This window comes from Penicillium canariense (genome assembly GCF_028826845.1).
Source record: "Penicillium canariense strain IBT 26290 chromosome Unknown utg000002l_segment0_segment0, whole genome shotgun sequence".
NCBI lineage: Eukaryota > Fungi > Ascomycota > Eurotiomycetes > Eurotiales > Aspergillaceae > Penicillium > Penicillium canariense.
In genome coordinates, this window is record NW_026622729.1 from 1,098,111 (window position 1) to 1,111,551 (window position 13,441).

The following is a 13,441-nucleotide window of genomic DNA, read 5'->3' on the forward strand; positions in this document are numbered from 1 at the left end:
ATCCGCGGGAGATCATCGCTCTCACTCCTCGCCACCACAACCGTGCAGTGAAATGGGTGCGGGCCTGTATTTTTCTAATGATGCGCCCACGGCCCGCGTCTTCTATGCAGAAGACGTACGATGAATGCTATCTCGCGTGCTCAACCGCGGTCTACTTCGAAGGTCAGGTAGGTGTTCGCCCCGGAATCACCCCGATCGGGCGGGAATGGCAGTCGCTCATGAACATCAGAACAACGAAGAGGAAGCATTGAGGTCCTGGAGATCCGCCCTCGAGACAATTTACCATCATAATGCCCGTCGCGTGCCGTCGAACTATACCCCAAAGTCGGAAACCGAGAGGGCCTTGCAGGATTCCATTCGTGCGCTAGAGGTCCAATGCAGCGATCGAGTCAACCTACTAGAGGCCCTGCGCGAGAGCAGGAAGGAGTCTGCCGAGGCAAATGGCAACAGCAAAGAGCCCACGACACTGATCAAGGGCAAGTTTGCCGCCAACTTGCGCCGCTCGTCGTCGTCCAATAGTCACCCCGGCTGGATTGGAGACGGTACTATCCCCGCCTTCGGCTACACCGACCTTTCCAAACCGGCTGCCATACCAGGCCGCCCGGCCGCTCCGCCGATGGCGAAGCAGAATCCCGAGTCGCTGTCGCTCCTTGATGATGCTCATGTACTGGACTCGCCTACGCTGCGAGTCAACTCGAATTCCTCGGAGAAGACCAAGTCTCGCGGGTCTAGTCCGGAGCGGCGCAAAACTATGTTGACGACGCTGCGCAGCACGGATGGAAAGAAGAACGGCAAGAAGTCCAAGATCAGCACCAAGAAGAAGGAGAAGGAGTCGCGGCCGGCCGCCTCCACAGCAGCAGGCATGGCATGGGGGAGTATCTATCGGGCTCCCTCAAGCGAGAAGACCTTGACTAATGGGACGCTGGCCCCATCTCGCCAGATGGCAGCCGGCGACCGTAGCGTTCGCCGTGAGCCAGAGCCAAGGTCTAGTTCTGGGGATGAACCTTCGTCGGCGAGGAGTCGTCCGCGAAGAGATTCTCCAGCGGATCGGATTTCACCCGCAGATTGGCGAGAGCCTCATCCATCATTACCGAGTAGACCTTCTCCCAGGACTTCTGCTCAGCCATCTCCACGAAAGCTTCAACCTCCCTCTGAAAGCTACCGGCCTCTTCCTTCAGGCTCGGTGGTCCAGCCGGATCCAAAGGACTTTACACCCACACCTACCCCTTCGCCTGTTTCCAAACCATCTGTAAAGCCTAAGCCTGTTGGGCTGAGGTCTTCACTTCAACCCCCATCTCAAGTACCACAAGCTACCAGATCAGAAGGCAGCCTCCGAGCAACATCGCCCCGGCAGGATCGGGACGGGGATGTTTCGGGTAGCAAGCCGCGGACAAAGTCTGCACCCCGGGTCGCTCAGACCGGCCAATCAGCCTATATATCGCCATCCTCAGGAAGTGACGACATCCAGCGTGGCATTGATCGAATGTCAGTTTCAGCGGCGAATACGAACGGCAGCAACGCTTTGCGACGCAAGCCACCCCCGGTCAAGCGGCGCGAGACCCCCCGTCAAGTGACCAGGAGTCTTGGGAGCAGCGATCATCGGAAGGTGAAGCTGCGGATGAGGATGATGAGGACGATAACAACGATCTCACCAAGATCTTGAGCAAGCTTCCCAAAGGTGTGGACCTCCAGTCAGCACGACAGATTTTAAACGACATCGTCGTGCGCGGCGACGAAGTACACTGGGATGATATCGCCGGACTAGACGGAGCCAAGAAAGCCCTGAAGGAAGCTGTGGTATACCCATTCCTCCGCCCCGACCTATTCTCAGGTCTCCGCGAGCCAGCGCGCGGCATGCTCCTCTTCGGTCCCCCAGGCACAGGCAAAACCATGCTCGCCCGTGGCGTAGCCACAGAGTCTAAATCAACCTTCTTCTCCGTCTCTTCGTCCAGCCTCACATCCAAATGGCACGGCGAAAGCGAAAAGCTCGTGCGCGCTCTATTCGGGCTCGCCAAGGTGCTCGCGCCATCCATCATCTTCGTCGACGAGATCGACTCCCTGCTCTCCGCACGGTCCTCCGGCTCCGAGAACGAGGCATCTCGCCGGTCGAAGACAGAGTTCTTGATCCAGTGGTCTGATCTTCAGCGAGCTGCGGCGGGCCGCGAACAGACCGCCCGCGATAGAAAGGAAGGTGATGCGAGTCGTGTTCTTGTCCTGGCGGCTACGAACCTGCCCTGGGATATTGACGAGGCGGCGCGGCGCCGCTTCGTGCGGAGGCAGTATATCCCCCTGCCAGAGCACCATGTTCGCGAGCAGCAGTTGCGCAAGCTGCTGAGCCACCAGCACCATGAGCTGAGCGATGCGGATATCCAGGTTCTGGTCCATGTAACAGAAGGTAGATGCCCCTATCAAGCCATCATTATAAGTTCTTTCACTAATAATTTGTAATTGGTCCAGGCTTTTCAGGCTCTGACATCACAGCTCTCGCCAAAGACGCCGCCATGGGCCCCCTCCGCAATCTCGGCGAAGCGCTCCTCCATACGCCCATGGACCAGATCCGACCCATCAAGTTCCAGGACTTTGAAGCCAGTTTGTACTCTATCAGACCCAGTGTCTCGCCGGATGGGCTGCGCAGGTATGAGGAGTGGGCGAGAGAGTTTGGTGAGCGAGGTGGCTAGATGGTGTTGACGCTGTCTTTGACCTCAAAACTCTTGTCCGGTCTCATAACGTAACCACTGGAAAGATTCTAGCCTCCTGGAGGCGAACGCGTACGTAAACGCAGCTTTGGCTTGTCTTGTTCAAAACGATGTAGAAAATGATAAAGCAATCAAGATTGTGATTATGTTCGTGTTTTACCTCGGTGCATCACCCAGCCGGTCCAGTTCTGGTCCCGTCTGCCTTGTTTATTCCCTCCATTCCTAGTAGTCTGTATCACTTGCGGGGGTTGAAGTGGATATTTGCCGCCTTCCATATTGACCAGTATTAAGACAATTTATTGGATTACTATAGGTCCGGCGCAATACGCCTCTCACCAATCTTTCACAATTTTAGCAATCAACCACATCCCGGTCACCCATAGCTCCAGCATCAAATTTGAACGTCGCAAGTAGGTCGAAACCCGATAGAATGCTGCCCATCGATATCGGATAAGACGTAGTGCACCATACTGCATAACACTGAAGCAGCCAGTCTCGAGCATTTGTCGAGGTCTCGGCCTTCATAAGCTCCATCAAAACCACATAGGAAACTTTATCGGCCCATTGTGCGATTTGCAAGCTGCAGTCAAGACAGCACTGCTTGCTAACTGCCCACCGCACGATGAAACTTAATTTGGCTGCTGCATTGACCGCTGGAGACCCAGTGACTTTGTTTCCCAGTGGGTGGCCGGAGTGAACGGCGAGAGAGCTCAAGTCTACCATGACTTCGAATTTGGACGACAGATGTCGCATAAAGCAAACTTCGGGACCCCGGGGCTGTTCAATAGTAGGTCCCAGGAGGTAGACGGTGAAAATGATGTATAGATTGGTCGGTCTTCGCAATGGGGTAGAGAGTCTGTGTCCAGTGCTTTCTTCCACATTGACGTTACATCTTCTTCTTGGACATTGATATTCCCAAGCCGGTAATTTTGCTGCGCCATCGCCAGCACAGAAACCGAGTCCTCATGGTCGTTGCCGCGAAGTATCCTCACCTCCTTCACAAACCGCTCGAGCACCCTGTACCGGCCGTTGAAGGGGGCCCATGCGGCAGTGACCAGGGCAGCAGAATCTCCATACAAGGGGGTCTCCTTGTCTGCTAGACTAGATATCCTGTGGGCGATTTGGTCAAGCAGCGTTCGCGCAAAGATGGAATGCATGTCTAGTTTGGCGACCCCGGCGGCCTCTGCATACATGATGGAGGACATGCGGTGGGAGCTTCCAATATCATAGACTACATCGTGTGTATTTGCCAGCATCATCGCGAGGAACATGCCGGCCAGGAACAAGAGGGTATCTAAGGAAGAACTAAATACATGCCTGCTTAATGAGTGTCCTTATATATCCAGCCCTCCGTGGTGTTGTCTACAACTGGGTGTGTGTTGTAGTATACCGGTTCCTTGGAGGAAGTAGTTCCTGGGGTATTCCTAGCTGTATACCTCGTAGTGGCGTGGCTTTAAGGGGCACTGGCATCGCTAGCTTTCGGCACACGCCGAGGGGGCCATTTCTAGTCACTGCAGCGCTCGGATACTCGATTACACCCACGGTTAGCGCGCTGCAGCGACTACTGTAGCGACGACCTATCGGCGTGTCCCGAAAGGTAGCGATGCCAGGGTCTCTGTAAGCCACCACTATTATAGCAGGACGCACCACTCCGTATCCTCATAAGGCTCCAAACTTATCGACCAACCGACCAACCGGAAGCTCGGGTACTGGATAATTATGCATAGTTGGCTGCCGCCCGCATTCAGTTTCACACTCGGCCTGGGGCTAGGAGCTCATGTGCAGCCTGGGTATACCCATTGAATAACAACGACTATAAATCCAACCTGCTTCACTGTGAGTCTGGATGCTTCTCAATACCCATCTCAATCATTTGCTCTTCACATTTCAGTCTCATCCCTTCTAATCATCCACGCCATTGGCTGCTGCTCCAGTACTCCGGACCGAGATGTCTAGGAGACAAGGCCATATCTACTTCTCTAATCTTCCTAATGACTTCGAGCATATGCATCAGTCAAGCCACGTTTCAGGAAGGGCTACACAAGCGGAACAGTTCAACGATCCGTCCTTCGATCAAATTCTTAGCCTCGATCAGACGGCTCCAGTTCCCGCGCCAGGCACCTTCTACGAAAACGATACACCCTACCATACGAACTGGCTTGCGCAATTGAACGCTCTCAATGCCTACAGTGATCCGTCCAGCAGAACAACTTCCCAACCTGTGGTGAAGCACCACTCGACCAAAAGTAAAGCTGGACATCCTCAAGGCTCCCAGCCCAAGCCTCGTCGCCTGCAGAGAAAGCAGGTCAGGTGAGCTCGCTTGATGCACAAGTTTCCATCCTGCAGAATCAATACTAACCTCCAACTAGATATACCGGAAGTCCACCGAGTCCCTCGATCTGCAAATGGGCTCAATGCACGAGGCCAGGCCCATTCAGCTGTGTGGCATCCTTAAAGCGCCACGTGGACACGCAGCACGTGGCTCCTCGTTCCATTCCATGCCTCGACGAGAACTGCGAGAAAGTCTTCAACAGAAAGGACAACATGATCAACCATCTCCGTAGTGTGTGTAGCGTCGTCTTGTGAAGTTACCTTGTCTTCTGGGCTAGGAGTTGAGGGTTGTTGAAATGGGATATACTTGGACTGGAGTTTCACTTTGTTCTCTTGCTTTCCGTCCTCTATGTAATACATCTGCCGGACCGCATGTTCCTGGACAAAGGTCAGCGTTTGAGGGGACGATGATCGAAAAGAAAACCCAGGATCAAAACATGTGTAGTAGATATTTGCAACAAGAGGCCTACATGGTTTTATACTCTTCAGCTACAGAGCGACTTAGACCCACGCCACCAAATAGGAAGTACAAGACGAAAGCAAAGTAAATGTTTCTCGAAACTGGTATTCTGATCTATGATGCGATATTATATGTACTTTCCTAGTCTTTCATCTAGCCACTTAATATTGCCTTGACGCCGCTGACGAACCTTACTAGATTGAACTTCCATAGGCTCTTTGTGACTCAGTATTCTAGCACGTAAATGATGTGTACTGCAACGACTGAGCAGTCATTTATTCACTAGTAGAAGGAGAGCGCCAGAAAGGTGCAGGAAACCATCATGCATAGCGAGGCAATATTGAAGAGCCTACCTCGGAATCTCCTTCGATAAGCAAAGAGTACGCTAAATGTGATGACGCCGAACATGATCTTTTCGACTATGCTATACCCGAGGACGATCTGAGCCGAGCTAGCATGTCGGTCCAGGGTAAAGAAACGATCTAGATGCTTCACACCTGTTCGGCAATCTCATCCTCGGGGCCTTGTAGGAGGGTGTCCTGATCGGACACGTTGGGACCTGCTCCCAGTGCTGCGCCCGCAATATTGGTGATTCCACGCCCCTATCCGAGAATAGCTAAGACCAACGGAGTCCAGTCATCCTCCTTGAAGGGCCCTCTCAACCGATGTCGGGTGAAAATCTGAAGGCTAATTGCGACCGAGGCCAGTGTCGGGAGTAGAACACCCCACGGCGACCACGCTATGGGGACTGAGATTTGACAGCATGGTGACGGCTCGTTGGCCATGATAGTTTCGTGGCCGTGGGATTGTGATGACCTTCATCTTCCGCCAGGTATTTGGCACATGCAGCTTATCATTGAGTGTCGAAATGCCCTGCCCCTCGTAGTCACTAGCCGCGAGGTGTGGCACGGCGTGCAGGAAAATGGAAAGACAGAAGACAGCGGCGGCTTATTATGCTTGCTGATCGGGGGTGGGATTCAGCTTGGCCATTTCCACCACCAGCACGGAGTAGCTGCGGAGTACTCCGCTGACTGTATAGCCAGTATTTACGTTTGGTTATTCGGTAGGCTCTGCGAGTGCCAGGCTAATGAAGGGTGGTCACAGAGACTGCTGACTGCGCTACGGCTGGTCCCGTCTCAGGTGAAGCTGCCAGGATTGTGGCGGTCGTGGGGGCTGAGAGGAGGGCATATCTTGCCCGATTGGGAAACTCGTGCTGATGGGCCGTTCAGCTCGTTCGTTCGCTTTCTCAGTTGCCATTGCTCCGAGGCTTCGGGTAATGCTATATTTCAAGCATTCTTCCTCGGCGTGATCACTAGACTCTGTGTACAGCCCTCGAAACAATGCATATACCACCACCGCTTGTCGCCCTTGCCGCGCTGGGTGGTGCTGGCGCAGCCAGAGCTTCGGGCTGTGGCACGGATATACCCCCCAGTTCCCCGGCCCCGGCACAAACAAGACCTTGCATTTGCTAGTTACCGATCGCGAGTACCAGCTTTTCATCCCGGCTAGCTATGACCAGAATAAGCCGACGCCGCTGTACTTCTCCTTCCATGGCGCGAGCCGAGATATGTACGAAGAGGAAGAGCTGTCCCAGTTCTCTAACCCGGAGTTCAACAAGGACGGCATTGCCGTCTATCCGAACAGCAAGAATGGCTACTGGCTGTCGCACCCCAAGGCGGACACTTCGCGCCCGAATGATCTGGACTTCACCAACGACCTGTTGACCCATATGGAAGAGAAGCTCTGCATCGACACAAGCAAAGTCTATGCCGCAGGCAAGTCAAATGGCGGAGGCTTCACCGGCGTACTCGCTTGCAATGCCACCGTGGGTAGCCGCTTCGCTGCGTTTGCTGCCGTCAGTGGCGCGTGGTACGACACCGACGACATCCCCGGCGTGGGCCCCTGTGCGCCTGCGGTGCGCGTGGAAGGATATCCTTTCCTCGAGTTTCACGGCACCATCGACACCACCGCTCCCATTGACGGCAATACGAAGGAATCCCCCAAGCTGCCCGTCATCGATATCCTCGAGGGCTGGGCAGAGCGGAATGGATGTGGAGGCGATGCCAAGTGGGCCAGGAATGAGACCGTGTTCCACCAGCCGCTAGTCAAGCATGCCAGCTGGGATTGTTATGGCAAGAAGGGTATTGTGCAGCACTACCGTGAAGGAGATAATGGTCACTGCTGGCCCTCGACGGTGAGTAATGATGACTATGAGAGACTGTCTTCCCAGTGTCCGCTGGGCAAGTATGTCTTCAACGCCACCGAGTATATCTTCGACTTTTTTAGTCAGTACCGACTGAACAGGTGCGCTGCCCCAATAATGACGAAAAGTGGAAAGCTACTGACAAGAATTAGCCCTGCTACTGCCGATTATGTGTAAATATGTTCAATGCTGCATCAGACTACTTCCTCGTTCATAAAGATCGAATATCACCACTGGGTCCCGATTTAATACATAGAGTATCTGACTCATTATCACTTGACGCACTATGAAATCGTTTCATAGCCTCCCATCCTGCGCCAATTCTCATACCTTGTATGTATGCGGAAAATTTGACCAACGCGCCTCTCAGGTGTAGCGTAACCATAGCGTAGGGATGACGCCCGCGGCAAATATCCTTGGAACCAATATAAATAGCAAGCCTACGGCGCATAAAATGGCCCCGCCTTTGCAAAGCAATTACCCGATCGGACACCATTCGAATGGTTTGGACGATGTCCACATCCGCCAAGCAACAAGCCGTCGCAGAGGGACAAGAGGACATCTGGGATAAGGATGTGGACGTCGACAAGGATCAGAGTATGCCATCCGGTACTCAGTCCAGCTATCCGAATTCCACTCAGAATAGTCTGTCGGTACACTATTGCTTCTATTTGATTATTTGCTAACGGCTTGCCGTTTTAGCTGATGACGATATGGAGGGCATGAATGTGTCCAACATGTTCAAGAGTGATCGGTTGCGCCATGCGAATCCACAATCTGCGAATCAGCATAGCGAAGGACCTAGTGAGGGTTACCTGACTGAAGGCGCATGATAGGTGTTGCGGTTTAGAACCTCGCCCGTGATTCGGTGAATAAGAAGTGAATCATAACAAACATCATATGCAGGACCGTTCATTGTAGGTGGCACCAAGGCAAGTTATCGAAGCACAGAAGTACCTAGGGAAATACAAAATTTCTGCCCTGAATGCCTAGCATAGAGCGTATATACATCAGATTGGGGCGGGTTCTATGTTCAAGGAAGGTAGACAGCCTTCCCGACTGCAGGTGCATATATGGACATCAACTCAGCAGCACGCGGATTTCGCCGGTGGTCCGAGGGAATAATGACCGCAAGCTCCACCCATCCTCTCTTTCGCCATTTTCCTCATCACCTTCTTCACCCGCCTCCGGCTTCCGCGAGGATCTTCCACTCCGACTACTGATCACACTACTTCCAGTTCCCAGGCTCACCTGGGTCATTCCCCTAGCTTCATCGGCAGCAATAATCATGCCCTCCACAAACTCAAAGTCCCGACAGAAGGCCTCAACTGCATCCTCGGTCACACTCTGGACGAGAGAGGCGCTCTGCACACGCTTGAGGTTATCAGTAGCATCCATCAGAGCCGACGGGAGGAAGTCATCCAGCTGCTGGCTAGATGTGATGAGGGCCTCGGGTTGGAACGCAGGGAGGCTTGTCAGGTCTGCCAGCTGGGGTTTTTGCTGATCCGGTTTCTCGGACTTCTCGTCCGTTGGTTCGGTCTCCTCCTTGGATCCCTTGGCTGTCTTAGAAAATGGCTCCAGCGCCTCTAGAAGAACCTGCAACCCCGATGTCTCGAGAAGAAATTGGTGCTGGATGTCAAGAAGGTTTGTGCGAAGGGTAGACAGGGCAGCGGAAAGAGGAGTGTTGTGTGTTGCACTAGCAAAGGAGAAGGGCTGGACAGTCGCATGCGCCGCGAGAAGAATATTGGTGCGGTAGATTGTGTGTGCAGTAGTATCATGGAGCTCATCCGATGAGGACCGAGCCAGGGTCAGGAATGGATCGAAGGCGGCGCGAAGCACGCGAGTAAACCGGTTTTCGTTGTCTGCGTCCGATGACTCGTCCGGGCCCACTGAGCCCTCGTGAGTTTTCATGAGTGATACGAGACATTCCAAAGCATCCAACAGGAACTCCGGGGGCGACAGGTCGTCTGGAGGAGCCAGGGCAGCATGGTCGGTCGAGAGGGCACTAGCTTGATCGCGCATCAAAGACTCGAAATGGCCGAGGGTAAACTTCTCCAAAGCTTGCATCAGGTCTACTAGATTCGACTGTGGCCCGACCAGCTTGGTAAAGGTCGTACGGTAGAAGGAGAGCAGATTGACCACTTTATAACAGGTAACAGGATCGTCGTGTCCCTGGATCACTAGCTCGACTCGCTGTCGGAGAGATCGGGAGACTCCTGTCAAGTCGCGGTTCACGAGATCACTGAGTGCCTTTTGACCATTAAAGGCCACCTCTTCCTCTTCGTCGATCCGCGACCAGGGCTCGCTGTTCAACCCCGCCTGGATGCCTCGTGCAAGTTCCTCCCCATCCGCAACAAAGAGAGCCTCTAAAGCTTCCCTTTCTGACACTGTTGTAGAATGTACCCATGCAAGCATGTCACCGATGTACCGCAGCGGGTCGTGCGCCGAGAATTCAATCGGCTTGACAGTGGGATCACTTCCGGCTCCCGATCCAGTGGCACCAGAAATAGCATCTGTCAGCGCATAATGGAATGCATCTGAAAGAACGTAGTCACGAGCCTCCGCGAAGAAATCGAGGCAGCTGTGGAACAGGCTAGGACGCTCTGCCAACACCCGCAATGCGCGGCGAATCGAACCACTGATACGGGGATCCTCAAGGTTCAGAGACTGGAATTCCTTCTGAATCCACCGGTATAACTTCTGGTACGCAGTATTGAGGTGTCGGCTGCTCAGGTCCATAACCTCCAAGCCCAGCCGTTGGTTCTCGCCGCCGAGAAGGAGCTCGCAATCATGGTGCACTTGCTTGACGCGGGAGAGGATGTCGAAGAACCGGCTATCAATGGGCCCTTCAGCGGCAGTAAGAGACATTAAATCCTCTTCAGCTACCAGGAAATGTTTTGAGAAAGCGTCTAGCAACCGTTGTTTCGTCTCTGTGTCCTTCTTCTGATCCATCAACGCGACGGCTTCTTCCAACACCGGCGTAGTATCCTGCCTGGCTAGGCCGATGTGTTTACGCATTTCGTCACATGTCTGGTTTAATGTCGAGATTACGCGTCCGATCCGTTTCAATTGCTATTGCGGTGAAGCATTAGCTTCTCTGGAGACGTCAGTGTTAATGCAGTGCGGAGAGGTCCTCTTACCTCCGCAACATTCCCAAAGTCCTTTACGATCTCAGCATTGCTATCCACAATCTCTTTCTGTACATCCAAGCGCAACTGTCGACGTGTTTCGGCAGTATTGTGAATTCCCCGTACGCTCAAAGTCTCGAGAGCATCGCGGATGTCGGAGTCGGCATATGACGCGGAGAGAATGGATGTTAGACGATTTGACAACGCCGTAGAGCGCTGGGACAGTGGCGGAGACAGTGGTGAGGAGGTTGGTGAAGAACCATTGCTGGCGCCCGCAGGGAAGTAATTGGTCATGATTGTTGACAAGCAATGGCCCCAGTCTCGTCGGGCGGGGAGAAAGGACAGCTTCGCGATGGACGACCAGACCGCCTTCCGCGGTATCTTATCAGCGCCGCAGTATGATTCCAAGCACCACTCCGCTCCTCATAGCGCTCTTCAGCAATTGATTTCCCCCGAGGTCGCATGATGGACATGCTCCATGATGGTCCGCTCGCCTCTCCTACGAAAGCCCGCCAGGCGGCCATTCAGGCCAAAGACTGGGCGTACGTGAACTCCTGGCTCAGCCGACTATACGCGCCGAAGCCAGTGCCTCATTTTGAATGTAATGAGGATACCCTCCGGGTTCTCCTGACGCTGGCTGCGGCTAATGACACCGCCAACGAAGAAGCGAGTCTACAACACCGTGCTCGTGAAGAAGCCGTCCATGGGTTTAAAGTACGGGAAGAAGCCGAAAGGCAAGATCCACATGAACGACAGAAAAATGAGATACTGGATGAGGTGGAAATGTGTCTTGACGACAAAGGCAGACACGATCTAGACGATCTTGCTGATACAGCAGCTGCACTTGGCAACACTCTGAACCCTGTACCTGAAGATCTCAGTCAATCGATTGTGGAGCTCACGGCGGAAGAGTTCGAGGTGCAAGACCAAGTGTCAAAAGTGGAGACGTTGCACTGCTATCTCCAGAAGGAGCTCGCACGGCTTCAGGCTGATCTGCAGGGGCTCAAGGTTGACATGGTGTACGAGATACCAGCGGATACCCAAAGCTTGACGTCAGAGTGGGTGCGCGGTACGAAGATGCTCGGTACGAAGGTTGGGGAATATCAGAGTCGTATTGCGTCACTCGAGCGGAATCAATCATGCGGTCCTACAATTGAGGAGCTGATGGTGGAAGAAGAGAATGTTGTTCGGTTACGTGAGATTGTCAGGTCTCTTGAAAGCCGCGTGAAAGCTTTCCACGACCTCCCAAAGGATATTGCAGGGGCTCAGGCACGATATAAAGAACTAGAGCGCGAGTTTAGCCAGCTCACAAGGCAGCGAGACAAAATGTTTGGCAGGCTTGTTGGGCGACAATGAGCAGCAGTCTTCTTCCTATGGCTGGAAAATGTACAAGTTCTACGGGGTTATGAGAATTTCCGGAGTGTGGATTCACGTAGTTGATAATTGCATTAAGTTCGTAACTAAGCCATAAAAAGAAAAAAGGTATCGTCGGCGCGTGACTTGATCATGATAGCAGCGTGACACTCAAAAGGAATTCCAGTGTCGCGGTCATCTCATTGGACATACGAGAAATCTTTACTTGTTGTCCATGCCGAGCGCATTCTTGACCTTATCACCACTATGAATTGTGTTAGTTCTCTTTTCATTCCTTCGGAGGGAGGTAGTTTCTCTTACATAGAGCCGGTAGCACCGCCGTGCGCCTCATTGTCGTGGGCACGCTGGGTCTTGTCGAAAGTCTGCTGAGCACCGCCCTTGCTGTCATCGGTCTGGAAGCCGCGGGCGACACGGTCGGTGGTGTCAGTGAAAGACTCCTTAGCCTTGTCCATGGTGGACTTGGAGGAATCAGGAGTGATCTCCTCCTTAGCCTCTGTGGGGGAAAGAAGTGGCGGTTAGCGTCTGAGGTGCATTCAAAGGCTGCATAGCATATCACGTACTGGTGGAGAAATCCTTGCGGCCGGTGTCAGACATGATGGTTGATGGTTGATGAAGTTTTAATTCTTGGGAAGGCGTAGTAAAGTTGTGAGAGATTGAAGGAAGAGGATGATTGTAGAAAGAAGAAGTGAGAGAAGTCAGAAAAAGACGACGTTTATATAGGTGCCTTTCACATGATGCCAAATAAAATGACGTACAATGTTTGCGGATGCGAACAAGTTTAGTGATTTAGATCTACTTTCTTTGACCTTGGCTGGACCGCAAACTATGGACCACCATGAATCGCGGGCTTACTGGACCACAAATCAGCGTGAACCTTGTAGTGTCTTGCATGACGCCTTGCCAGGATCCAAAACTGTGGCGATGCTCATGACGTTTAGATGACCACGCCAGGAATTATGACTAATCGTGGCTGATCACACTCTGCTGATGTCAGCAAACGTACTAGTATAGATCAGGACTAGTTTGGTTGTGCCCCAGAGAGGGAGGCGGTGGAGACTTGCAGTTCCGCTCCTTGCCCGATCCGACACCGCCACCCTATCTCCGATGCCTTCCTTGCTACCCAGATCTACCTGACTCACACCATGTGCGGCCGAACTGTGCTTCATACATATCTGCGGAATGCTTTATGACTTGAGCGTTGATATTTGACGCTGCTGCTTTTTTGCGATTGTTGTTTCGCTTGCTTATC

The 13,441-nt window shown here is 53.0% G+C and overlaps 8 protein-coding genes across 8 annotated transcripts; 5 read left to right on the forward strand and 3 right to left on the reverse strand.

The window, feature by feature from the left end:
* Positions 1–205: 205 nt before the first annotated feature.
* N7482_003612 (uncharacterized protein) lies at positions 206–2,678 on the forward strand (the record flags this gene model as incomplete). Its single annotated transcript, XM_056685737.1, has 3 exons — positions 206–1,395; positions 1,491–2,395; positions 2,458–2,678. The coding sequence occupies 3 exons, from the start codon at positions 206–208 to the stop codon at positions 2,676–2,678; spliced, it is 2,316 nt and encodes a 771-aa protein (XP_056544479.1).
* Positions 2,679–3,412: 734 nt separating this feature from the next.
* N7482_003613 (uncharacterized protein) lies at positions 3,413–3,901 on the reverse strand (the record flags this gene model as incomplete). Its single annotated transcript, XM_056685738.1, has 1 exon — positions 3,413–3,901. One exon carries the CDS (start codon positions 3,899–3,901, stop codon positions 3,413–3,415), a length of 489 nt encoding a protein of 162 aa, XP_056544480.1.
* Positions 3,902–4,644: 743 nt separating this feature from the next.
* On the forward strand, positions 4,645–5,282 carry N7482_003614 (uncharacterized protein; the record flags this gene model as incomplete). The annotated part of the gene is made up of 2 exons (XM_056685739.1): positions 4,645–5,006; positions 5,066–5,282. 2 exons carry the CDS (start codon positions 4,645–4,647, stop codon positions 5,280–5,282), a joined length of 579 nt encoding a protein of 192 aa, XP_056544481.1.
* A 1,772-nt stretch (positions 5,283–7,054) lies between these two features.
* Positions 7,055–7,867, forward strand: N7482_003615 (CE1 family esterase; the record flags this gene model as incomplete). Its single annotated transcript, XM_056685740.1, has 1 exon — positions 7,055–7,867. The coding sequence occupies one exon, from the start codon at positions 7,055–7,057 to the stop codon at positions 7,865–7,867; it is 813 nt and encodes a 270-aa protein (XP_056544482.1).
* Positions 7,868–8,190: 323 nt separating this feature from the next.
* On the forward strand, positions 8,191–8,523 carry N7482_003616 (uncharacterized protein; the record flags this gene model as incomplete). Its single annotated transcript, XM_056685741.1, has 2 exons — positions 8,191–8,335; positions 8,393–8,523. The coding sequence occupies 2 exons, from the start codon at positions 8,191–8,193 to the stop codon at positions 8,521–8,523; spliced, it is 276 nt and encodes a 91-aa protein (XP_056544483.1).
* Positions 8,524–8,770: 247 nt separating this feature from the next.
* On the reverse strand, positions 8,771–11,112 carry cog6 (Golgi transport complex subunit COG6; the record flags this gene model as incomplete). Its single annotated transcript, XM_056685742.1, has 2 exons — positions 8,771–10,762; positions 10,831–11,112. 2 exons carry the CDS (start codon positions 11,110–11,112, stop codon positions 8,771–8,773), a joined length of 2,274 nt encoding a protein of 757 aa, XP_056544484.1.
* A 171-nt stretch (positions 11,113–11,283) lies between these two features.
* N7482_003618 (uncharacterized protein) lies at positions 11,284–12,174 on the forward strand (the record flags this gene model as incomplete). The annotated part of the gene is made up of 1 exon (XM_056685743.1): positions 11,284–12,174. One exon carries the CDS (start codon positions 11,284–11,286, stop codon positions 12,172–12,174), a length of 891 nt encoding a protein of 296 aa, XP_056544485.1.
* Positions 12,175–12,393: 219 nt separating this feature from the next.
* Positions 12,394–12,786, reverse strand: N7482_003619 (heat shock 9/12 family protein; the record flags this gene model as incomplete). Its single annotated transcript, XM_056685744.1, has 3 exons — positions 12,394–12,436; positions 12,493–12,685; positions 12,753–12,786. The coding sequence occupies 3 exons, from the start codon at positions 12,784–12,786 to the stop codon at positions 12,394–12,396; spliced, it is 270 nt and encodes an 89-aa protein (XP_056544486.1).
* Between the last annotated feature and the right edge of the window lie 655 nt (positions 12,787–13,441).